The 25,720-nt window shown below is 43.8% G+C and overlaps 1 protein-coding gene and 1 long non-coding RNA gene across 2 annotated transcripts in view; one reads left to right on the top strand and one right to left on the bottom strand.

Moving 5' to 3' along the window:
- atrn (attractin) overlaps positions 1-25,720 on the top strand; it is a 131,226-nt gene that overhangs the window by 81,883 nt on the left and 23,623 nt on the right. Inside the window, 1 exon segment of the mRNA XM_041953271.1 lies at positions 3,382-3,460. Within this exon segment, the coding sequence (XP_041809205.1) occupies positions 3,382-3,460 (79 nt within the window).
- On the bottom strand, positions 7,296-18,314 carry LOC121618035. Its single transcript, XR_006007429.1, has 3 exons — positions 18,185-18,314; positions 10,006-10,011; positions 7,296-7,309 (listed from the first exon to the last, which is right to left on the bottom strand). It is a non-coding gene; the product is annotated as an uncharacterized LOC121618035 (long non-coding RNA).

Raw genomic sequence — 25,720 nt, forward strand, 5'->3', positions numbered from 1 at the left:
TCCTGCTTCTTCTTTTTCCTTCTGCTTTCTCTTTCCTTTATCTTGTTTTTCTTGTTTGCTTTGCTTCATTATTGCTTTGTCAACAGGGAGAGTTTGTTGAGATGCAGGAGATACAGTACGTACAGCTGTGAGCCATTTTCCAGTTCTGGTGAGGGTGGGTGGAGAGCTGATGGGAGCCTGCGGGGGAACTGGAATAAACAAATGAAGGGGGAGTATTGGAATTACATTCTTCCTGTCACATGTAGAACCAGCCCTTCGCAGGAGAATGTCAAAAACAGGGAATTGTCCATTAAACCTGAGCTCATCTGTGAAGAAACGTATACAAAAAAAGTTTCGCATCAACGTGAATTTTCTGATTAAATCTGCTTCTAACTCCTGAAAGTGAATTCATGCACATTACTCCTGTGAAATCAGCTGCACTTGGAACACAAAGCAAAGACTGAATATTTATATAAGTCAACAGTTTGCAGCCTCAATGTAGTTTAATCAATCAAAGACCCCACTGATCAATCCAGGTGATCTTGCATCAAATACAGAGACCCGGCGGACTCGTGGGAGTAGCAGGGTCTCTCTCTTCGTTAAAAATAGCCTCTAGCTGCAATAAAAAAGCTGTGTTGTACTTTTACTTCCAGCCAATTAGAACTGCAGGACATGGTATTGAATTGTTAGCATTTATATGTGGGAAACAGTGAAAAATCAAAGCGTGTGCGTATATTAACATGCATAAATGATCACCTGAGTTCCAGTGAACTGTGGGCTCCTTTATGAACCGGTCAAAGCAGCAAACGCTCAGTTGTAAATATTAAATGCCTCAGTATCATTTGGATCTGCACAAAAGAAAGCACTGAATGTCAGCCGCAGTCAGCGCTCTGCAGGAGCCTGATTTCTTAAAAAAAAAAAAAACGTGTAAATGTGAAACCCGGCTTCTGCGATCGAGGTAGGAAAGTGGAGAAGTTTTCCAGCTGGATTCCTCTGAAGAAAGCGGATTCATTCACCATGTGCACAGTTAACAGAGCTTCTGATCAGAATTTTACAAGTGTGCATGTGCGTGACAAACAGAGTATAGACACACACATGCAGTGTTTCGTTCACACATCAAATAAAACCTGATTAACGTCATTTACACCGTCAACTATTTTCTGTTACGTTCAGTATGTCACTGCATTGCACTGGAAAGCATGTAAAAAAGGGTGTTAATGTGTGAACGGTGAATTAGACTGTGAATATTACTGCGTGTCGCTGCTGCGTGCACAGTGATCACAGACTAAACAGTGACAGAGTTTGTGTTATGGAGATTTTCATGCATTTTCTAGTTTGTTGTTGACAGACACAAAACACCTTTTTGCCAGGAACTCCAGAATTCACACGCTAATAATGACAAACTTTCACAGAAACGTCTCGCAGGATAAAATGTGATGACATTTTAGAAAAGGTCAAGATGTGTGTGAAACATCCCCGTTTTAGACTCTGTAGCTTCTTTGCAGCAGCATCCATATTTGAACAGTTATAGTCCACCACGAGCTGATTGGTTGTGCTGATATTGATCTTCAGGTGATTGTTGTTGCACCATGTGATGAAGCTCTCCATCAGCCCTCTGGACTCCTCTGGAAAAATAGTCTCAAAGTGAACACAGCATGTGTCTAAATGATCATAATTCATACACAGTCATCCATTTCATTCCATTTCAAAGTCTTCTCTACATATATTAGATGAATCTGGACAGACTTGGATGTCATGCAGCTTGATCGGTTAGTGGAGGCGATCGACCACAAGGTGGTAATTCTAGTTATTGAAGTGAACTGTGGCTCATTAGTCCATATATAATGAGCCATATATGTGAAACCATATATAAATGCATCCATAGCTCAGAGTAAACATATGTTATTATGTCTTAATGTGACATTTTAATTCAGTGTTTCTCTGCTCAGTTTTCAAGTTTTGGGAAAGACTTGTATGATGTTGGGTGTTCAGGCTTTTTGCCAGCATGCTGCTGATACTCAGCTCATCAGCAGTCAGTTGCCAACACTGACATGAGCTGAAATATAGGAAGTCCGAGCCAGAGAGCAACAGGAACGCTGACAGGAGATCAGCGAGAAGCTCGTCAGTCAGGGAATGAAGATTTTGTCACTGATGTATTTGTGCATCTCACACACACACACACACACACACACACATGCACTCTCTCTCTCTCTCTCTCCATCTTTGTCTTTGTCTTTGCAGTTTTCTAGCGTCTTCTTCACCGCCACCTAAGTGCAGGTGTGAAAGCAGCCAGGGGGAGTGGAGGAAGACAGGGAACACACACACAGAAAGACGTGACACCCCTACCTTCATCACCTCTAGGCGATTTCAGTGTAGAGTGCAAAGAACACTCAAGCTTTTGATTCCATGTATATTTTATTTGCACGAATGTGAAAAATACTGGAAAATGGAGAAGGAAAAAAAATGTGCTCAGGCAGAAATAAAAAAAAAATCCCCAAATCCTATCCAGCCAAAGGAGGAGATTTCAGAAAAAAAAAAAACAAATCAAGATGACAAAGACGCTGCTTAACGTCAAAACCCAGAGGAGGAGAAGCATCCAGAAATAAATACGGGACATGAAATAATCTCCAAACTCACAGCCGAAGTCAGAGCATGTTAGCGAACGGAGGTGTGTGTACGCATGGGAAGGTGTTGACACAGGAAACAATCATGTGTGTCTGACTCAGCACCCACGATGGTGCCCTGATGAACCTCTTGGCTCTCTCACGTTGGAAGGCGTGGTTAACCCTTTTTTTTTTTTTTCTCGTATAACTCCACGTCTCCGGACAGCTGCTTCCTCTGTTTGACACCATTGCACCTCGTACACCAGTGACGTCGTCCTCAGGTGTTTTCTATACTGTAACCTTGACGATTCTGCATGTGGTGACATTTGTACGTGCAGGCTGGAGTATTGACTCTATCTAGACAGAAGGTATTTGGATAACTTCTCATGCTCTTGATCAGTCGGTGGTACTTCTCTCGTTATAACATGCTGTTGATGTACAGTACAGACAGAGAAAACTGCAGACAGCTTATGGCTTTGTTGTCAGGAGGGGTTGTCCGCAAGCATCAGACCTGTAGCTCATTAAAAATAATACAGATCGATGTGGGCTGTAATCGGCTCTCCTGGCGAGCGCTGTCAGACCACAACACGCATGAATATGCATGAGCTCGAAGGAGAAAATCAGCACTCACTGATTAATTTATGTATGACTGAAGCTGATATGTGTACAGTCATGCAGGAGTCATGCGCTTCTTAGCTACGAATGCACCTCAGACGTTCCCAAAGCTCCCAGCTTTTGTCATTTTGCCTCTTCGTTGCTCGTTTTTAACTCGTCTCTTCCTCTTCCTGTCTGTCCACAGCTGCTTCCTGTCCCTGCTGCTGGTGGCCGCCGTGGTTTGGAAGATCAAGCAAAGCTGCTGGGCGTCGCGGCGACGAGAGGTAAGTCAGAGACTCGTGCCGGGCGGCAAATATTGATTTCTGGCGCCTCTGGTAGGTAAAATACCAGCCACCAAAACTGTGTTCAGTGTATTCATTTTGGCGCTGTGAAGCTGCTGTTGAAGGTTTTGGTCAATGTTGCTTTAAAAAAAAAAAAAAAAAAAAAGATTAAACTGGTAAAAGGATCCTACAACACTGCACCGTCCATATCTGCAATACAAGCTACAATATGGAGTTACATGTGGTGGTACAAGCTGAATTACTTTGATGGGTTTTGCTCTCCAGAGTTGGATTGAAACATATGAGCTTAAATTACCACGGCCTCTTATCAGGGAACATTTTTTATTGAGAAGAACAGGAAAAGTCTGTCTCGGCTCTGTTCTGTCAAATGTGATTTTTTTTACTTACTTCAATCTCCAAGATGCCTTTTTTTCCCATCTTTTTTCTTTTCTTCCTCTCTTTTTTTTTTTTTTTTGCTTTAAATCCAACTTTTACCTTTGAAACTTCAATGAACCACTTTTCTTTCTCAGGAAAAATAAATGCTCTATAAGCTCCACAATTACTAATTTGCACCACAATCTGTTTTGTTTTGTTTTGTGTTTGGTTACCTAATAGAGTGAATGCATGGCATTACTATTATAATATGAGCCACTGTGTTATTTCCTAAAAATAATAATCCAAGCTGCTGTATCATGAAATTGTGTCAGTGTATTTTCCGCCTGCAGCTCTTCAAAAATTAGCTAAAAATTAAACTCATCTAGTCTGTGTGGAAAGCTGTAAAGCCTGCAGAGAGCTCCAATGGTACAGCTGTTCAGACGATGCTACCACTTCAATTACTGTCACACTCCCTTGTAATCACCTGTTTTTTTTTTTTGTGACTGGATGCTAGCTTGTTAACTTTATACTAAATATCTTAGCATATCAGCTAGCTAACAAAGACTGATCAACGTCGGTTTCAAAGTGTAGCGCTCAACTGCTAGCCAACAACTCAGTGAATGATAACAAGCTCTTCCTGCAGAACTAATGCAACCTTAAATGTTTGCAGTCTTTAAGATTATTAAAACCTGCAAAGGGGAGACACCATATGACGAGCATTTCAACCAACATACACAGATTCTTAGTCTGGACAGTCAGAAAGGAGCATGTGAGGACAACACACTGGACTGTAGGTGGAGTGCTTTCATAAGGCAACGACCGTAATTCTGCATGAACGCAAAACCAAATGTGTTCTTGTACCAACGGATATCCAGCAAAAAGAGTCAATTTTGCTAATTGTGCTGCAATTTGCATGTAAAAGGCAAAGAAACGGGCAGAAAAATGCTAAATTGAGATGGAGACAAAGAACAATAAAGAGGGAGTTGCAGGCGAGTGAACATCATCAGAAGTAACCTTCAGCTGAGCTGTGGCTCCGCACTCAAGCCCAGTGAGGCAGATGCCAAAGTAAATGTCACTCATTGATCACCTTTGCAGTACTTACATCCTGGTTTTTGGCTAATGACATCATTTGAATATTTTTCTTACATAAGAAGGCAAAATATTAGACCCTTCCCACACCACAAGCTGTCTATCTCCTGACTGTCAGACCAGCTGACCCAGGCTGGAACAGACGAGGTCCAGCTTATTGCGATCAGCTGTGAAGTCCTGATCATATTCATAATCAGCCCAATGATTGTAGCTTGTTTCTCTGCCGTATGCAGTCATTATTTATACCTGATAACTGTTTATAGAGGTGTGTGTGATCACCCCCTGCTTACTTGCGTCTTCTCCCCAGTTCTGACAATTAACATCATGACACCTTACAAAATGTCTTTCTATTAAAAATCTCATTTAGAAGCAAAATCAATGCCAAACCATACTTCTTTTATAAATGTTTTGTGTTTTATGAGTTGTAAATAACCTCAGAATTAACATTGATGAATTTCAGATTTAAGCTCTTGTTTGCCCCTGTTTCCAATCTTTATGCTAAGCTAAGCTAACCGGCTGCTGGCTGTAGTCTTGCATTGGACAGTCTGAGATTGGTTTCGTACTTCTTGTCTCATTACTGTCCGTGTTGGTTGTAGATCCGTGAATCAACCAGTGACGTATCAGTCCTATTGATTAGTAGTTCACTCCAGTGATTGTATGAATTTGTGGAAGTTGCACAAATGTAAGAAACAGATAGGAGGCAACCTTTAAACCCTGCAGCAGTTCAGGATCCTGAAGCCTCAGTCTGTTTGTCCTTTTATGGCCTCATTTCAAGTTCAGCCATTTTTAGGAGCAGCTGGAATAAGAGCCTCATAGATGCTTTCATCTCTAGCAGGCTTGGTTGCTGTGATGTTTTTGCAAGACTGCTCAAAGAAAACCGTATAATATAAGCCACAGATCATTAAACATACAGCAGCACAAATTCAGAGCTGACATTACCCCTGTTTAAAGTCTCCTTATTGTCTGCCTAATCAAATTAAGACTTTGTTATTGGATTTGTCAAATCATTTAGTTTTGCACCTTAATGCGCGTGTGTCACATTTGAATCAAACAAGATGGTAATGTAATAATCAATAGAGTAACCATCCATAGATGCATAAATGATACGCAGATTAATTCAAACCTGTTGATGTGTGCATACTCTAAAGTTCACAAACATCTATGAAACCACAAAATGTTTTAAATTTTCATTTTAGAGAAAAGAGCATTTTATTTCAAGCTGTCAGTCATTGAAAGTACATCACTGAAGTGCAGTGACCGTAATTAATTTGTCCTATGGCACAGCACCGAGTCCACAGAAAAAACTCAGAAGTCAATAATGTTTTGAAAGGACTGAACAGAGAATGCCAAAGCAATCTGCCAAACTCTGAGGAGCTCTGCGGGATCCACAAAGGATTGAAAATGACAGACAATTTTCAGGTCTTTCAACAATTCTGCAAAATCAAAATCAATTAAAAATACTAATTCATTCACGGATTCGTAGCAGCGGTCTAGCACATCAAGTTGTCTGTGTCGTACCATCAGGAAACAAGCTTGTGAAATATATTGTGATGCACAGCAGATTTTAAGCTTCAGTGACGTTAACCCACTTTTTCAAAAGCACAAACAAATGTATATATATACACACACACACACACACACACACACACACATTGGCAATGCTGGCAGACAGAAAGCAGGCATCCTGACAAAGCTCCTGTGTGATTGGTTTATGCCTCCTGAGATGACAGCAGTCACAATAGATTTGCTCAGTTTATGACTTTATTTCTTAGTCATTGTCAGAGTAACCGTGATGGCATTTTATTTTGTCAAGGAAATAGGACGAGCTCTCGGTAGCCTCGCGGTTTGACTGACTGAGAATGACAGTGTGGCGCGGCTAGCTGGTCGGCCACATGAGCAGTCTTACTGAGCAACATCTGCCTGTTGCTAACTGGCTAACTAGCAGACTGTCTGTTTGAGCTAATTATCCTCGGGGTAGCATGTTGCAGCGGCCTAGCTAACTAAAGTGATGTAGAAACTCTGAAAAGCCACTGTGAGTGCAGTTTTTGCATATTGAATGCTCACTTCCTGAAATGACATAATTCATTTTCATAATGTGTTTCCAGAGGGGTTTGAACCACCTTTTTGAATGAGCGGCTGAAAGCTTGTGTGCATGTGGGAGTGTGACTCTCTGTGTGTCTGAGGGCATACAAGCTAATGTTGTGCTTAACGTGAACTTTTGGTTTGCGCTTTTCGCACTCGGCCTGCCGGCTGAAGTGCCTTTCGGCTGCAACCTCGCCCAAAAGTGCTGTCAACACCCTCGCCTCCGGATGCCACTTAACATCCCCCCTTCACCTGCTCCCACTCCGCCCTCTCTCCATCACACAACTGCTGTTGTCCAGCTGGGCCCTCTGCAGGCTGACCTTTAGACGAAATTAACACTGGACCTTTGTTAAGAGGACTGGGGGCTACAGGAAACTGTGGGGTCAATATTAAACTCCCCAAAAAGCATTTGCAGGACAGCAGGGTTTGCTAAAATGCCTTTCATGGAATCAGCTTCGTCTCCCGTAAGGTGATTTGGAAAATAATCACCTCAGTTGGTGAAAGCAGACGGTAAAGACTCCGTATTGCTCCAGCAATTCCCAAGTGCAGAAGCATGGAAATTAAGATTTTTACATCCACAATATCACTTTTAAAGTTAGTATATTGTGCATTGTTTTTCAGTGTTTTAGCCACAAACATCTGCAGCATTTTCTGAAGTGACATAACATAATGAAATGAGTGTTAGCATCCCATGATGCACTTCTTTCGTGACGACGTCAGTGTCTTCCAATACTGCATGTCTCAGTCATTAACAATAGTATATAGTTTGAATTTGAAAGCGTCAATAATGTTGCTATAATTAAAGTTTTGTTTGATATGCAAATGCAGAGCTTTAGGTGTTTACACTGATTGAGGGACCATATGATGGGTGTAATTTGCCAACTGGTGTTGGACGATTGCTGCTGATATATTTGTGCAGGTGTGTGTGTGTGTGTGTGTGTGTGTGTGTGTGTGTGTGTGTGTGTGTGTGTGTGTGTGTGTGTGTGTGTGTGTGTGTGTACCAAGAAAAAAAAAGCCAGACTCAGCCAATAGCAGATAGCCAGTGTATTCGTTCAGTCACCCAACCCAGTCACCAACCATATGGGTTGGTGTGTGGAAGGTGTCAACCAACATCATGCCCTTTGCAAATTTACCAAGATTTATAGGTTGCTTGAAACCTCAAACCTTCATTTAGCAATTTGCACTGAGCCACATCAGTTGTGAATGAGATAAATGATGCAAGGTAACTGTTTTCCAAAGACTAAGACGTGTGCAAAGAACTACAGCTTTTGAGACCAAACTGAGTTGTTGCATCACACATAAAATGCCGTAAGACAGTCACGACGGTGCCCTGACTCATACATCTTTTCAACACGCCGTGTACTTTCTGTGAAGAATCCGAAGCTTAAGACAAGCCAGTTGGATATAGACACAGGAAGGCCTGCCAATCAGAACTGCAGATGCTGCAGCGACACCATTGCCGCAGCAGGCTTTACAGTCCGTTTTTGAGAAGTCTGTTGAATCCTCTTGGTATTGCATTTTCACGCCACTATCATCTGTAACACAGAGGTGAAGATCAATTTCACACAAAGTAGGTGTATTGGCATCATAATTTTAGTCAAAGTGAAATGTGCAAACCAGCCGATTCATGGAGCACAGCTACATTTAAGCACATGAGGTAGCCACCTGCAGTTCAAAACAGCAGGTGGAAACCGTAATGACCTACCTTTTCTGATAGGATTAGTGTTTCCCTCTGAGAGGGGCTCACAGGTTTCTAAAACGCTGTTTGAGAAAGACCCACCAGCCGAGAGCATCTCTCTGAGGGGAGTCCTGATAATGATGCTCCTCATAGCATCCGTGTCCTTCGTAGTGATGCTCGTAGCGCTTTAATTTGACCTGGAAGTCAACATGATTTGTAGGTTCAGGGCTGTTGCCTGAGGAAACGAGGCCTCTCCAAAATCAGGACCCAAATCGATACAAATTCCATTTACATTTCTTCTTTCATTGCAAAGTAATGATTCACCGAGTTTCTAAAGGAATGAAAACAAATGTAGTTCTATCTGCAAACCCACAAACACATAAAGAGTAGCCCTGTGCTTGCATCCAGGATCCTGTTCAAACTTGTGAAAAGGGGTGTGGGTGGGTGGGAGACAGCACATACAGTATTAGCTATATAGTGAGCACCTCCTATCATAGATGTCGAGTTGCATTAGTGCTGTGACTCCTTTAGAAATACTCAGCAGTAGGTTTTGGCATCCCATGTCCGCCCCCCTCCACACCCACTCTGAACAGTTTTCTGTATGCATAATGTATTGTTTGGCCATTTTTCGTAGTCCATTCACCGCTGCATCGTTCCCTCACTACTTCAGGTAGTGAAAAGTATTCTTTTACTGCTCCAAAATACGTACAAATGTGCTTTTCATAAGATTTGAGACCCTCTTTATGTCACACACATACAGTTTTTGCAACCGAGGATGATGTGATATGGAGCTGTGTAGGTAGAGCAAACACAACAACAGCCAAACAATATTACAAATCAAGAAATGGCCTGGAAAAGGCAGGAATTTTCTCCCTGAAAGTGTGTAGGAACCTCATTTCTAGTTTCAGATTGAACTATAATTACCTTGTCCCACTCATGCTGAAATGCACACAGCTCCACATAGCAGACCTGCCTTCATACATACACATGTACTGTGTTAACGCAGCGTGACACGTAATTTCCAGCAAACAGAAAGCTAATCATGTTTCTCCATGAGGTCGACTCTCTTGTTACAGTCGTCTGCTTCTTTGACATCGGGACCGTTCTGTTCTTTTCAGCGCTGTCCCCCCAGGCCTCGTTCCCACATTCATCCCTGATTCCTCCGTGTTACTCGGCGCTTGCATCAGCCGTACAGTGACACACATTTGCAACTAATTATGCCCACATTCGCCTCTTTTCGGCCCGGCGCAGTGGGAAATGGTGGCCGTTGCATTTTGTGTGGTCATCGCAGGGTCGCAGGAACTTAACGCCCCGAGACTTGTACGTCTTGCTCCCGGCTGCTTGTCATCTGACTTTAGGGGCTTTAAGCTTATTGGGCTGTCACAGTCATTGTAAGTCGCTCTGGATAACAGTGTTAGCTTAAGCCCTAAAATGTAAATGTCACTGTGAGCTCTTTAGGAGAAAGGCAGTAGAAACGAGGCTTGAAATCAACTTTTTGGAACTTTTCTTTTTACCAGCCACTCGCCAAAACTGTTTTCTTGAAACAGAACGGTTTGCATTGCGTTTATTCTATTATAGTTTTTAGCTACGAGTCAGTAGCGGCAGTTATGAATGATTGGTGGATTACAGTCTTTGACAATTAATTTCAGTGAACCATAACTATGAACATGTGATATTTGAATGGACAGATCAGACTCTCGTCTTTTCTGTTGTCTGTTTAAAACGTATCATTGCACAGCAGTGTACAACCGGCAGTATACATCTTAAAAAAATTTTGCTGTGGCTGAGACACAATGTGATGGATCTCTGAAATCAAAATTAAAAAATGAAGCTGTGTCACCGAGAAGGTATAAACTTACCACAAGCTGTGCGACTGACGCTGATTGATTTTGTGCGCAGTGTACTGCACATATGTGACCATACTCCAAATGCCCTCGTGCACATGCTCTGTCAGTCAGACTTCTTGCACCTCTTGCACTTGTAATAGATTCACCCCCTGTCAGCTTGGCAGGTAACTCGATGATGCTATCTGCCACAGTTAATTTTTAATCTCATTTACTGGCAGGTTTTAAGATGTAAACTTGAAGCACCGAGGAGTTAATTTTAGGAGTGTGTTCGAGGCTCTTCTGACTGTGCTACCAGGCACCTGCTGAGACCGCTGAAGGTTTTTGGAACAACCCAGATCCCACCTGTTGGGGTCCGTGTGCTTGTTTGCATGCGTTTCAAAGTGCTCAGGTGCATGTTTTTCCTCATGTGTGTGTTTGCTTTGCATCTGTTTGCATAGATGTGCTTGATGTGTGTATATGTGTGTGTATTTCTGTACTGTCTGAGCCTTCATCAAAGCCTTCCTTTGAGACCTGACAGTTCCTTTGAAGGAGCTGGAGCTGCCAGATGGCAATAGACAGACCCAACGACTGCAGACATTTTGCGCCATAGAAGGCGCTGGCCTTTTAGTCCGAATGAGCCCCGCTGCAGCTTGAGCGAGCCGCTGTCAGTGCTCGCTGATTATTCCTGCAGGAACATTTGAGTGCAGATGGCCTTAGGTGGCTGCTGCCGTGAGTGGGAATAATTCTGGCTTTTCATACGTTCTTTCAGCGTGACTTCTGCATTTACCTAAAATGTAGTTAATCTTTAAAGACGGACTAGAAACAGACAACAATTACAGCGGCAGGTTTCCGGCACAGCTTACGGAGGCCTGCAGCAGACACAAATGATAAGAAGATTTTCTTAATAGAGCCGACTAATTAGAGGCGAGATCCAGCAGAAGCATCCAGTGGCAGGATAATATCTCATGATGCAAAATACTGTAATAATGGTACCGCTGTAACATTCACTTTCTTTGCCTTAAGACAGAAAGTCTGGTTTCACTCGATTGTGGCACCGAACGAGATTTCAGGCCAGAATGTGAGTTCTGAAAGCCTGAACTTTCAGCACCTGGACACGTAAGAGTTGAGTCATATCATGCATTGATTCATAAAGAGGCAGTAAAAAGCTTACCGCCCCTTTGAATGACTTTGTGGTGCACCATACAGTAAGTCTTTGATGTTCATTGTCAGTTTTCACAGTGTTCCTTTATTTCTGTTTCTCATACTGTTATGTCCCCTTGATGTCCCGCCTTCCTCGCTGCAGCGCCACAAAAATATCCTCGTGATGACAGCATGTGTATTTAACAGCCATCCATCGTTGCCCTAACACAGATATAAATCACCAATAACTTGACATATATTAGACGCAGATTGCACCCTGAGGTATTGACAGAAATGCAGAATGTGATAATGTCTCTGATCGTTGGCGCGGCGTCTCACATGATTAACTGTGTTGTAGATTCTTTACACTACGCCAGAGGCAGACCGCCGGGAGGAGGGAGGGAGGGAGAGGAGGTGGCATAAACGTCTCCAGATACCCTCACATATTTATAACCCCATTAAGCTGCCCTCCTTGCCCCCCCCTCCTCTCTCTGACACCTCACCACCACCTTCCCTCAACTATAAATATGAATGTCAACCTCGGTGTTGAGGCTCAGGCCTCTGTTAGCAATACCTGCTATTATGTCATAAAATGAGTGGAAAGCTGCTCAATGGCCTGTGATGTGTGAAGTTTTTTTTTTTTTTTTGATCAAAAGTGATACAGCTCAGGTTGTTGGATGCTAATGAAGTGATGTGCAGCGGTACAGTCCTCTCTCCAAACACACACACATACACACACACACACACACACACACACACACACACACACACACACACTTTCCCCTGCCGGGAACGAACTGCCACCGTTTCACTCCTGCCTTTGATGATCCTGTGATGGAAAGTATACGGTCCGCACATTAAAGTTTCTAAAGAATGGGAGCAGATCAGAGGAAAGATCTGAGGCCTTAACAAGGCGGGCTGCTGTGAAACCGCTCCGCTCTCTGAAGTGAGATTTTTTTTGACGGCTTTATTTAAGTGTATTCACCTGCGAGTTCACCTGTATATAAAAAAAAAAAAAAACCTAATGTACTGTTGCCATCTTGATTGCAAACAGCTCATTATGTGCAGGAAAGTATGAAAACAATGTATGTACCACCACAGTTTGAATACTGGGCATTGGTTTGAATGCCAGATTTCCAGAAGTTTGACTGTTTCTGCCTGAGATTAGATGTTTTGTAGCGTACCAGTACAGTTATATTTGGCCCGTGAGCTTTAGGTAATTATGCCCTTATGCATTTATGCATGTGAGCGTTTCATTACATCAGCGAACAACTAACAAAACCCCTCTGATTAACACCCGGTTTGCAACACCGGAATAAAGCTCTGTAAGTATCACAATGCTTGAAGCTTATATCTGGGATATTTCTCTAATATACTTTTACAGTAATATATGCAAGAATAAAACAAGATTTGTGTGTGTCACATTGCATTTTTGCAGTTTTCACTAAAGCGGTGCAGGATTTGTATAAATGATGTCGAGAAAAGAGCAGAGATATCTAAACCACCCACAATCCTCTGCTAGATCGTCTGTTTTAGGGCGCTGTGCTCACACTTGACTACGTAATAGACTGAAAGTTGGAAAAAATCTTAAAGATCCAGCTGGATGAACAGAGTGACACACCTGAGGTAGTAACAGAAATGGACCATGGTATTTATTTCAACAGCAGATCAGTTTTGTAGGTTTTTTTTACTATGTTACACTTGGTCTTTTTTGAAATGCTGCCATATTAGTTTGAGTTTTCTATGGCGTTCTTTCAGGCAGATACACTTGTTCACTAGTGGCTAAATTAAAACGTAGCTCCTTCAGGACCTGATTCAGAGGGTGAGGATGAATCACCTGGGTAGTAAAGTTGTTAAACGGTTCCACTGCTGCGTCCTTGTGTTCGTGCCCTCTGCCACCGCGAACCTGCTGACCCCGTTTTTTGTTTTTTTTTGGCCGGGTGGCCGCCGTGTCGCCGAGCCTCCCCGTCTCATGCCGTCCTCTCCTCGCTTGTCCGCCCCCATCCGTTCCCACCAACGTTGATGAGAGAGAACAGCGCGACCTCTGATCTTGACCCACGCCATCGCCGACCCTTTTCCGCAGATTTCAGCAATCCAGACTGCTCCTGCTGCTCGGTAGCACGTGCACATAAACACGTGCACACTCACACACTCGTCCCTTAGCTACATTTAAAATGTCTTTCATTGGAGTGCATTGACTTACATGTTAGCATCACATCTATGTTGCACAAACGTTACTAAAAATCGAACAGAATCATCAACATTAGTGATGAAATGAGAGGGATACTCGTTGGATAATTCCCAACTTATAAATAAGTAAAACCCAAAGATTCTGTTAGTATCTGTAATAAGTCAGTTTCCATTCAGTCGATGCCAGTAGCACACATCAAACACAGCTCACATAGAAAAAACTGGATGTTTTGATGTGTGCCAGATAGGTGAGATAAGACGTAACTTCCCACGCCGGCGAAATTTCGTTGTTACAGGCTGAATAATAGCAAGAATGAAGAAGGAGACATAGAAAAAGAACAAATTGACAATAAAAAGGAACACAAAATCAGCTATATGTGTCATTTACACAGGATATTTGCAATGGATGCAGTGGATATTAGCAAATGTTAAACAGAAATAACACAGTGGTGCGAAGCTGATAACGCAGCTTTAGCTGATCAGGTGAAGTGTTGATATCTAATACATGCAAGTGTCACTGGGGGGTTTTGATGGCTGAGCGGTGCTTCGTCATCTTTGGCCGAGCGCACAGAGCATGTTAACCACACAAAAGCTTAGTTTCATTTTGGTCTACGGACATGATGCTTGCATGAGGTGATAAAAAATGAGAACGCTGTTGCCTGAGTGCTGAATGCGTTGCCGTTTGCTGACAAAAAAAGAGCGAGGACGGATAGAAAAGTCAATAGAAGATTTGTCAGCTTGGAGCCTAACGAACGTGGTTATTTCCCCAACCTAAATCCAGGTGCTGAAACCCAACCCGCTCGTCGTGCAGGAAACAGCGATGGGAATGGGCAGGCATGGAGGAGAGAGACACATTCGTAAATGACATCTTCATAATCAGTCCCACTGTCGTCACAGCAACTTCTCATAAACACACAGTAACACAAGCCTGCGCTCGCAGACGCACATTAAACATTCATCAACTTCACTCGCACTGGTGCGCTCTCCTACGGCCTCACGCACGCCGCCGCGCACGCAGCGACGTCTGCAGCAGATGGTTCAGTGTGAAAGCGCAGCAGAGTGGGGGAGATTGGCACCGCTGTCCTCTGAATACGCAGAATCCTGAAATACAATGAAGATATCACAGAGCACGCAGAGCTCCACATCAAATTAGTTTCCAGGATCATCCATAATAAGGAAGACCCTCTCACCAGTGTGTCAGCTCCTGCCCCGCAAGCTCCAGTCCCAGAAGCAGATGGCTGGAAGTGAATGCAGTTCACACATGAGCAGGGAAGAAAGCAAAAAACAATCTTTCCACCTTTACGTTGCAGCTGTTACCCCCTTACGAAGCACTTCTCTGTGATGCTCTGTAATACATTAGAATTTTAGGGATGCACTGTGGCTTCTGCTTGTCGTACAACACAATCCAGAGGCTGAATGTCTGAATGCGTCCCCCGATCGCCGTTTAATACACTTGATATGGACAAAAAGATGACCGGGACAACCAAATTAAACTCAGCAGAGTGGGAAAACCAAGTCACCACAACCTAATTACAAGTAGGAGGAATTAATTTCTGACGGCGACAGTATGTCTGTAATGGCTGAAAGAATTAAAGAAGTGTCAACAAACTGCTGCTGAAATAGCTGCAAAGCCTGAAATCGAGCCTAAATAAAATCCAATATCAGCACAACTGTAATCAATGCAACTTTTAAACTTCACTCTTGTAGCCGTACAACCCAGGAGTCAGTGGAATTTGTTTATTCTTAACATGCTAAACATGCTCAGTATGCAGAGTCGGCTGCACAACATGCAACAGCTTTATTTGTGCAGCACCTCTCATGCAAAGATGCAGAAGTTTGATAACAGTACAATAAAACATGAAGAGCGACACCAATACAACCAAGAGGAAAGAGTGACAGGAACACTAAAATACAGATAAGATTGGAAGTTAAAACAACAGGTCTTTAATTTCTTTTTTAAAATACCAAGGGCGTTTGCTTTCCTGAGATCCGAGGGGAGGAGCCATGAGAACAGAAGGATTCCTTGTGGTGAACATTAGAAAGATCTAAAAGAAAGGCGGTGGGAGATCTGCGAGAGAACAGTAAAATACAACACCGCTCCAGTAGGTGGGCAGAGAGGAGCCGCGAGACCCCGGAGGGTGAGGCAGAGGGTGAGACGGTCAGATATCATTTAACTGATGGTGTGTTTTTTGGCAAGTGAATCAGCTGGTGGGGGGAGGAGCCTTTGACGCTGCTGACTCTGCTGACAGTGAGCTGCAGATTTCTGAGAGCTGTCATACACGACTCTTCAAAGTGAACAGAGGATACTTTAAACGTTTAAATCTGTCGGAGGAGTCTGTTTTTCACTTTGAACTCCTTGAGTTGTCTGAGACTGAACAGGCTCTGCTGGGCTTCATCGCTGATGTGATCCAAGCCAATATTCCATCTGAGACGTTTAAATGAGTCTGATGGTTGTATATATGGCGGTTCTGGGTGGAGCATGGTGTCTGATGCCAGAGTTCCTGAGCAGGAGGCTGTTGTACTTGCCTGGGCTACCTGCTCCACGTGGCTGTGCTCTTTGTTATCGGACGTGAGCCTTTCTAAAGTTGTAAAGTTGTTGTGTGGAAGGAGAACAGCCAGGATGATGAGACACAGCCCTGAGCTGCCATATGCACGGGCTGACGTTCATGTCCATGAATTTACTGCTTGATAGGGTTTATGGTAATAAAGGCTGAGCTGAGATCAGTGAACAGAATGTAGGTGTCAGGCTCCTCCATGTGTTTGAGTGCACAGCGAGGGCTGATGGCTTCCTCAGCAAAAAGGATCTAATGTATATATCCTGCACAGATCTCTATTTAGCTTGTTGCTACAACCCTGATTCCAAAACAGGTGTTTTTGGAGCGTTCCACATCTTTCCCAGTCTTTAGTAGCTCATGTCCTAACTTGTTTGAAGCGTGTTGCTGCATCAGATTCAGAATAAGCAGATATTTACAAAAATAATAGAAAGTTAGATGAGGCCAAACGTTAAATCTGTTAACATTGTACCGTTTTTAATTGAGTTTATGTCAAAAAAAAGGTTATCACATTCTGCTTTATTTATATTTTTCACAGCTGCCTAACTGTTTTAGGAGTCAGCGTTGTGATATGTACCAAACTATATATATATAATTTAGGAACATCTGATGTGACAGCATGTCTAGCAGTGTGGGGAGCCATTCAGGAATAATGTGCGAATGCTCCCAAGGTGCAACAACAGAGCGTTTTCCTGTTGCTCACAATCTGGAGACGTGGTTAGACATCAGCAGAACACCAAGCAGAGCGGAGTTTGACCCAGCTAACGCTCATCTTTAGCCTTATTTGCTTTGGACTAACACAGCCCGGGGACATCCAGTAATTTATAATAACTGGCTCAGTCTTTATCTTCAGCCCAGACACCAAGTCAAAAATAGAGCAGTGGACAAAGTGGACAACAAATAAAAAAGGGCCAGTGTTGTGAAATCCGGCAAACTCCTTCTGTTCAAGTATTCAGATGACGTCGTTGGAGGATTTTTTTCAGCAGCAAGGAGCAGATAGCAGAGGTGAGCTGGAGGAATTCACGATGTAGTGGATGGTTACAGTCTAAACAAGCTTTGCACAGAGCCCGTCCATCACATCCCTCAGACAGACACATCTGCTCCCCCCCCCCTCTAATCTCATTTGCCTGGTCGATGATGTTGTTAAAGGCGTGTCTGCGTTGTGTGTGGTGTCAGAATCTGCATGTGCTCCAGTGCGGGCTGCCCACAGTGTTTTGGTACGAGTGAAGATGATACAAATCCTGTGCAGATTTCAGCCGCAGTCGGTGTTTTGGTTTGTGGATTTGGATTCCTCTCGCTATGAGAAATGGAAGTCATACTGGACTTCATCCAAATGCAACTTTTCTGAGGTTGTTTTTTGTTAAATTGGGTGGCGGCACATGAAACACAAGAAAAAGAAGTAAAGCAGTTGATGCTCAGTCATAAATTCAGCCAATGTTACTAGCTATGGGAGTAATCCATGAGTATATATATATTATACATAAGCAAATGCAGCTTGTTGCTGATGTCAACCTGCCCAACTCTCTCTCGGTGGCAGTTAGTCTGCGGAACAGTAAAAACCTCCCGCAGTATTCTGCTCACTGAAGGTCACTGGATAAAACAGCATAAGCTTCACTACGTGACTGAAATGTGAAAGATCTCTTTATAGATCCAGTAAACATGGTATTCCTGAACTCTCGAGAAAAAATGTGTAACGTTGTTTGAAGATTGAGGTGGATCAGTGTCACCGTTCGGTACCCTTGAAAGTGGATTCAAGCATGCCCGCGTTGGGTCAGAATAATTGCACCCTTGTAACCTCTCTACCAGAGAGGTGACAGTGTTCACACCTGCACGGAGAACAGGGGGCCTCTTGGTTGGGGTATCTCCCTTTCCAGCTGCCTTCTGCTCAGCGCGGGCCAGCAGCCTCTGCTTCTTCTCCTGCTTGGTCTCTACTTGTGGGCCAGCTTGAACAGCTGTGTGGCAGTCTGGCGGTCCAGAGCCTGGGTGAACTGGTTAATTGCAGGAGGAACCTTTTTTTTTAATCTACAAGGAAATGACAAAATAATATTAACTTGTTGAGGCAACCCAGCACTTTATAAACCACTTTGTAATTGTCACTTCTTGGTTAAAGAATGGCTGCAGTGTGAACACATTGCAGAAATACCCCCCCCCCCCCCCCCCCCGCCCTTTTTTTTTTCCCCAGACTTCTCTTAAGATTGACGGTGCAACAGTCGTGAATGTGGTGACCCCAAAATGTTAAGAAGGTGATGAATTTACTTCCATTTAGCAGCTTATTCTCCTGCAAAGGTTGATCTTTTGTCTTCTCTCATTCTCCAAAGAAAAAAGAGACCTCCCCCCAAAACAAAACACCTTCTGTACCTCAGCCGACGATCAAAACGTCACTCCTTCTTCTTTTTTGCAACATGAAAGCTCCTTTGAGTTGTTCGACAGACTCTTTTCAGACGGATTTATTGTTTGTCTCAGCTGTCAGGACGCCTCCTCTCCCGCCAATCCAGCTGTGGCTGCGTCCGAACCAGAGGCGATCGGAGAGGGAGAGCCTCACCTTGTTTCACCCTCAGCTCAATGCTATTAAGTGGGAGTAAACCGGCTCTCTCTCTCTCTCTCCCCCGTTGCTCCTGCGGTCTCCCTCCCTGCTGGAGGTGGGAGATGGATCGGTCAAGGTGACCCAGCCCGGCGGCGTCTGCTCGGCCCGCCCGCCCACACGCCGCCGTTCCTCACACTCATTCTGTCGTGTCGGCTCCCGTGCTGCTGGTCCCCAGGCGGCGGGCTTCGGAGCCGCCTTCAGCAGCTTCTCGTTCATGTGACTTCACACCTCGTCCTCCCTGCAGCTCTCTGCAGCGAGGCCCAGCGTGTCTCGTGGGTAGAGATCTGACAGCATGCTCCTTTAAATGGGTGAGCTGTGGAGGTAAAACATGCTAATATAGTCAATTACCAGCTAATACAATAACATCTCCAGACATATTATGAGCATTGGAAACTCATCATCCCTTTAATGCAATGATGTATTACAGTACATTATCAGAAAATATATATCAAAGGATCAGTCTTTATTACATTTTCTCTCATTTAGCGTGACGTTTTATTAAATCCTGCATTTCATTTGCTCATAACTCTAAAAGCTGTCCATTATAATCAGTCCTGCACTATTTCTCTGCAGTTCTCTGAAACAGCATTTAGCCGTATAAAATGCTTAAACTATCCTTTGAAAGCAAAACTAATGAAATCCTGCGCAGTAGCATTTAGATAACCGAACAGTAAAACTCTCCCCTGAAACCAGTGCTAATGAAATCCCAACCATGTGAGCCATAAACTCTTCACTGAAACAAGTTTTAATGAAAGTGGCTGAAGCAGCTTTTACATGATGCAACACTCAAGCTGTATCTGAAATTAGACTTCTTAAGGACTGAAGTTGATAAAATATTGTGACAGCAGGTCATTTTTATTGGTGAGCTGTCAGTTAATCTGACCAGGGTCACACATGATAACTTTGCCAACAAGGAAGTCATTCGACGTTGTTTTGGCTCACCAGATTATGATGCAAATGAAGTACGGCGAGCAGACACAAATGGAAATTGTGTTTCCTGTGGTCTTTAAAGCGCTGTAAAGTCAGATTAACTAGAGCAATGCTTAAAGATTCTGTGAGAGCTGCCTTCCATTTCCTCCTCTCTCCTGAGGTCAGCGTCCGCTGCACCGCCACACAGAACAAAAGACCTGCTTCTGGGGTGATCAATCCTGAACTGAGAGGTGCAGAGAGGGGAGTTAAGGTGACTAGAGAAAGAGAGGAAAGAGGGGCAGCGCCCAAGGTCACTCACACAGGAAGCTGAGGATCTCGAAAACATGCGTCCTCCGTAAATGGAAGGCCTCGTTAACGGTATCCTCCGCATAGTCGGGCTAACAAGCGTCTCTTCGGGCCTGACAGGATGCGGATTCATCAAAACGTGATGAAAAAGATTTGGGAGCCACTGCAGCACTGGCAGCCGGCTAGCTCTGCAACACAAGACGAGCTTTGCGCTCACAGATTCGCCAGCTCCATTAGCTTTGGTATTAAAAAGAAATAACCAGCATGCAGATAATAGACTGCTAAACGTATGCATGTGCACAAGTGTGTACAGGTGCGTGTTTGTGCAGCTCGTTTTTGGAGCGTTCTCTGTGTTCGTGAACAAACACAAGCAGCGTTTGGGTGCAAGTGAATGAATGCTGCTCTGTGAATGCAGGCGAGGTGGTTGGATTGTATTCTAGCTGCTTCCCACATGTATTTTCAGTGCAGTGTTTGTGCTGGTGTCATTTCACATTCTCACTCTGTGTGCATGTGTGTGTGTGTGTGCGCGAGAGAGAGAGCTGACAGTGTGTGTGTGTGTGTGTGAGAGAGAGAGAACACGTGTTTTTTTTTTTTTGTCTCAGAGTTCCCAAGACACTTCTAAACCCTGCTAATCTTAATTCCACAGAGATGGTGCGTATAATTAGAGTTTGGATGAGAGCCAGTGTCTTATCGCTCACAGTGTGCAGGCTGGCCTCTGAATCCAACCCTGCTGCACTGTGGGTGACCCCCATTTGGCCCAGTAACATCCAGCCCTCCACACCACCACCCATCCATCAAGGTGCTGGTACAGGGCGCTGTCAAACCCGCACCGCTGTGCTTTTTGATTCTGTTTCATCTCAGGCTGTCTTCACTTTCTTTTATTTTTATTCAATTCTTCTTATCTCCTCCATCTTTGTTCTAACCTCCAAACCACCTCCCTTCACTCATTCTGTCACTCTAAAGTCAAACAGCAAAGAAACCTCCAACTTAAGATCACTGCTGTAGATGTTTTTCACACTTTGATGACATATATGTAAAAATGTTAAAGCTTGGTATAAGCACGAGTTGTTTTCAGGATTTTCATGTGAATGCACAGAGCTCAGTCTCACACTGTAGGGTGTAGGATTTAGACAGATATGGAATATGATATTCATAACTATGAGTTCATTAGTGTACAATCACTTGAAAATAAGAATGAGCCCTTTATGCCAACTGAGAGAGCTGTAGCTGTTTAAGAAAGTTATCACTCCCGCCTCGGCAGTCTACATATTGAAGTGTCCTTGGGCAAGATACCGAACCCCAAGTTGCCTCCGATGCTGTGCGTCGGCGTGTGAATGTGTTAATGCTCGTAATGACCAGGTGGCCTAGCTACCAGGTGTGAATGGGTGAATGCAGGCTCGTGTTGAAAAGAGCTTTTAGCGGTCATCAGACTAGAAAAGCGCTTTATAAATACTGTCCATTTTCCGTTTGGAGAGTGTTGAACACCGTGAGACACAGTCAAAAGTTGTCAGTTACGTTTCATCACTTGTACTTGAGCCGACAGTCCGGCTCATGTCAGAGCTCCATCTGAGCTTCCACGTCCACCTTCATGTCCTTTAATACCTTCAACTTCAGCTGCTGCTGCCATACACAGACGGTGCAAAGCTCCAGCTCCAGAAAATAGCCTTTCATCTGGTTTACATATACAGTACGCCATTATAACATTCAAGTCCTTCTGGCCAGGTTAGAAATGAAATCTAATAAAAAGCATAATAAATGTAAAAAGAACAAGTCAAACTAACACGTGGTGTCAGTTTTGAGTTGAAACACTGACACAGAGTTTTAAATAAAGCATGACAAAGCAGTCAGGAGTGTGTAATGTGGCGAAAAACAGGCCCTGATTATGCAAAGAGTGTGCTGGGCCGCATTGATCTGGCTGTTTAAATATTAGATCTGACCAGCAGACAGAAGAGGGACTGATTGGAGCTGGGCCAGGTGTTATTCAGCCATTAGTGACAGGAATATCAGAGGCCTGACAGCCGGCCAAACAATTTAATCGTCAGAAAACTGACTGACGTTTCCTGTTGTTTTCACAATACGTCTCCTAACATGTAGGCTTTGGTACAGTTCACCTAAAAAAAAGAGGGACGGCATCTTTGGTCTGTCCGAATGATCCGTTTGAAGATCACACCTCGGAGCGGGAGCTGAAATGAGCCGCTTTAAACAGAGACGGTGTGAGCGCTCGCCGTCGATTCGCTAAATGCTCCTTCAGTGAATCTCCCCAGCAGTTGCTTTATTTGAGGCTTTCCGCTGTTTTTAACCTCCTTCTGTTCATTATTTCATTTTGCCTCATCACTAGCTTTCTGAAGTTTCTTCACTTTTCATTGCTTCGTTTCTGCTTTTCTTCGGCCCGCTCCTCTTCGGTGGAGCGTTGTTTACCGTTGTGGACGAGATGGTGTAGTATACAGTACGTACAGGAGAGAGATGCACAGATTTAGAGGAGGAGGGGGAGATGAATGGAGAGGTGCGACAGCAGGAGGCCAGCGGTGAGGAAGAGGGAGAGAGCTGGGGAGTGACGGAGGTAGAAAAGAGGAGGAGAGACAAAAAGATGCGGAGGGGGAAAGAGGGATCAAAGCCGCCTCCCTTGTCAGTATGCACAGTGTGTGTCCTCTACACCCGTCTCACTGCTGGAGAGATGGAAAGATGAAGCAGCTAACGTTGCTTCACAGACAAAGATTTCCTCCCTCCCTCCCTCCCTCCCCCCCTCCATGCCTCTCGCTCCGCAGTTTTCCTTCAGTGATGCTGAAGGATGATTGAGAGCTCTCCCACCGACAGCATTTTTAAACAGACGCATCAATAAATAAACGCCTTGATGTAGTGCAGAGTGTGTGTACTGCATGTGTGTGTGTGTGTTTGTGTCCGTCCACGTGCATGAGTGACTGCACACAGAGTGTGTGTGTGTGTGTGTGTGTGTGTGTGTGCATGCATGTTCTCCACGTCCAGGCGATCCGGCCATCCCCTCTTCCCAGGGGCAAACTCTTTGAACGCCTTTGTCTTTCTTTCTGCTCCCATTTCTTTCTGTTAGCTCTCCGAAGCTCTTTTTCTCCTGCCGTCACTCGTTCCTCTCAAACATCTTCCCATATTTCTTTTTAGGCTCATTTCCCTTTTCTCTTCTGTTTCTCTCCTGCATCTTGTTTTTTTTTTTTCTTCTCCTCCCTCCCCTCTGCGTGCTCTGCTGACGCACTCAATCTCTTTGGCACACCGCTGCTCACTTTGAGAATGCTCAAACACTGTGTGTGTGCGTGCGTGCGTGCGTGCGTGCTTGCATGAGTGCGCGTGTGCGAATACAAGCATCTGCAAATCCACCAATTCGTTCTAAATCTGCAAATAGTCGTTGTCATTATCGATCAATCTATAGATTCTTTTTCCGAGGTGCTATGATCGATTTTTTTTTAGATATTTAACAATGAATCACTTGACTGAAGTAATTGATGATTGAATGATTATGTCTGACTAATAGTCCAGAATCCATTAACACTGGATTTAAAATAATGTAAAACAGAGAAAAGAGACAAATCACGTGTACGAAGCTGAAACCGCAGAATGATGGCGACTGTGTTCACGCTCATACTCGTGCTCGTCATGTGATCGTTAATGTATTAACGTCCCTGCATATGTGCATTTAATTCAACTCAATTTTTACCTGCAGCACATGTGTTTATGTGCCCTTTTGTAATTCCGCCGTGTGTGAGAGAATTCATTAGCATTTTTGAAAACACACACATACACACATGATTATTCTTGTGCAGGTGACTCCAAACTACCTGCTTGCATGCATGCGTGTATCTACCTCTATGCGCACGTCTCATTAATAGGTTTATACGGTATATGCACAGTTCGCTCTGCTGCAGTCAGATATTTTCTCCCATAGACACACACACACACACACACACACACACACACACACACACACACACACACACACTACCCTGCAGAAAACTAAGAGCCAATTTAGGAAGTAGGCGACCTGCACTGTAACTCCTCTGGCTTCTGGTTATCTTTGGAGTGCTGACTGTTTGCTGCACAGCTGCTGCCTACTCGCAGCACGGCGTAATGAGATTTGGGCAAATTGTATCTTCTGTAGGACGCCGTCCAAGACGGTTGTGCTGAGAATTCTCACGCCTCCTTAACCTGACGGTGCAGTCCAGACGTTAGAGAGGAGGGCTGGAGATTGAGAGAAACTGGTTTGAAACCTTGGACCTTGGAAGACTTCATAATAAAACTGTATCTGCTCTGTAGTTCAATTTCATGGCAATTACAGGAAAACATACCCCTCCCCCCCTCCGATGTTCGACTTCTTTCTGCAGTTTTTGGCCAGCGTTCCTGTCGGCCACAATAACAATTTAATCACCAGCCTCAGTTCACTTCTGGGGATGCAGCAACATGTTTGTTTACTACGTGTTTGATCGGCTGACTGCGTGTGTTTGTTGCCCTGCTGGACTCTATTGTCGTGATGTGGCCATGTTCCCAGATCTCAAAAGGTGGTTTTGCAGGTAAAATGTTATCATAGACTGTAGTATTGAGAGCCAATAGGAAAAATAATGATTTTCTTTTAAAACGGCTCATTCTGTCTCTGTGTTTCTATTGGCGAGCTCTGGAGTTACAGCCCTAAAATGTCTTCATGGTTCAGACCCACTGCCTCATCAACTCTTTTCCAGTAGCTGCACAGTCTTTCTGAGCAAAACAGCTTTGATAAATGCTACCTGCCCAACACCTGATTACAGGCAGACAAAGTTAGCGACTAGCTGGTTAGCATAATGGAGCATTTAGCAGCATAAAGGCCAGATGTTTCCCGCAGAAGTTTGTGGAGGACCAAAACAACGCTAAAAGGAGAGTTACGATTGGACGTTCCATTCGTCAGGTGGACAGAAACATGAGTCTAAATAAAGGCTAACACTGCTACTTGTCTGCAACAGGCAGCTGTTAGCTAACACATTCAGTTCAGTCTTGTGTTTAAAGCTTGTTCTGCTGCCTCCAAGTTCCCAAAAAATCACAAAGGCAGCTGCAGCTTATGAGATCAGAAAAACTTGTAATGTTTCAGAAGAGCAGCTTTGCATGCAGGATAAACTGGTGCAACTTGGAATAATCACAATGTTCGACACTTAGAGACCCCAAGTTGTCCGGATCACAGTCAAATTTACCATTTTAGTCTTTTGGACATGCTTTTATTTTCTGTTGCTGATGCATGGATTTCATCTTATATTTTGTTCGAATTGCCAACAAGAATATTTTCAATCCAAGTTGATGATACTTGCAGAACTCTGATTGCCCTTAAGCACGACACTTTAATCCCTGCCCTCACACTGACATTCAAACAGAAACTTCTCCATTGGACCAGCTTATTGTTCAGTAGCACAAGCTATTGATTGTGGACAGGTCCAAGTTGTACAGTAGAAATATTTAACTGTGAACATGACAAAAAAGAGGATACGAGTTCAGCCAAATGTCACTGTTTCAGCAAAGGTTTCCTGTATGTTAGACAAGAGACCAGGC

This window comes from Chelmon rostratus, chromosome 15, assembly GCF_017976325.1.
Source record: "Chelmon rostratus isolate fCheRos1 chromosome 15, fCheRos1.pri, whole genome shotgun sequence".
NCBI lineage: Eukaryota > Metazoa > Chordata > Actinopteri > Chaetodontiformes > Chaetodontidae > Chelmon > Chelmon rostratus.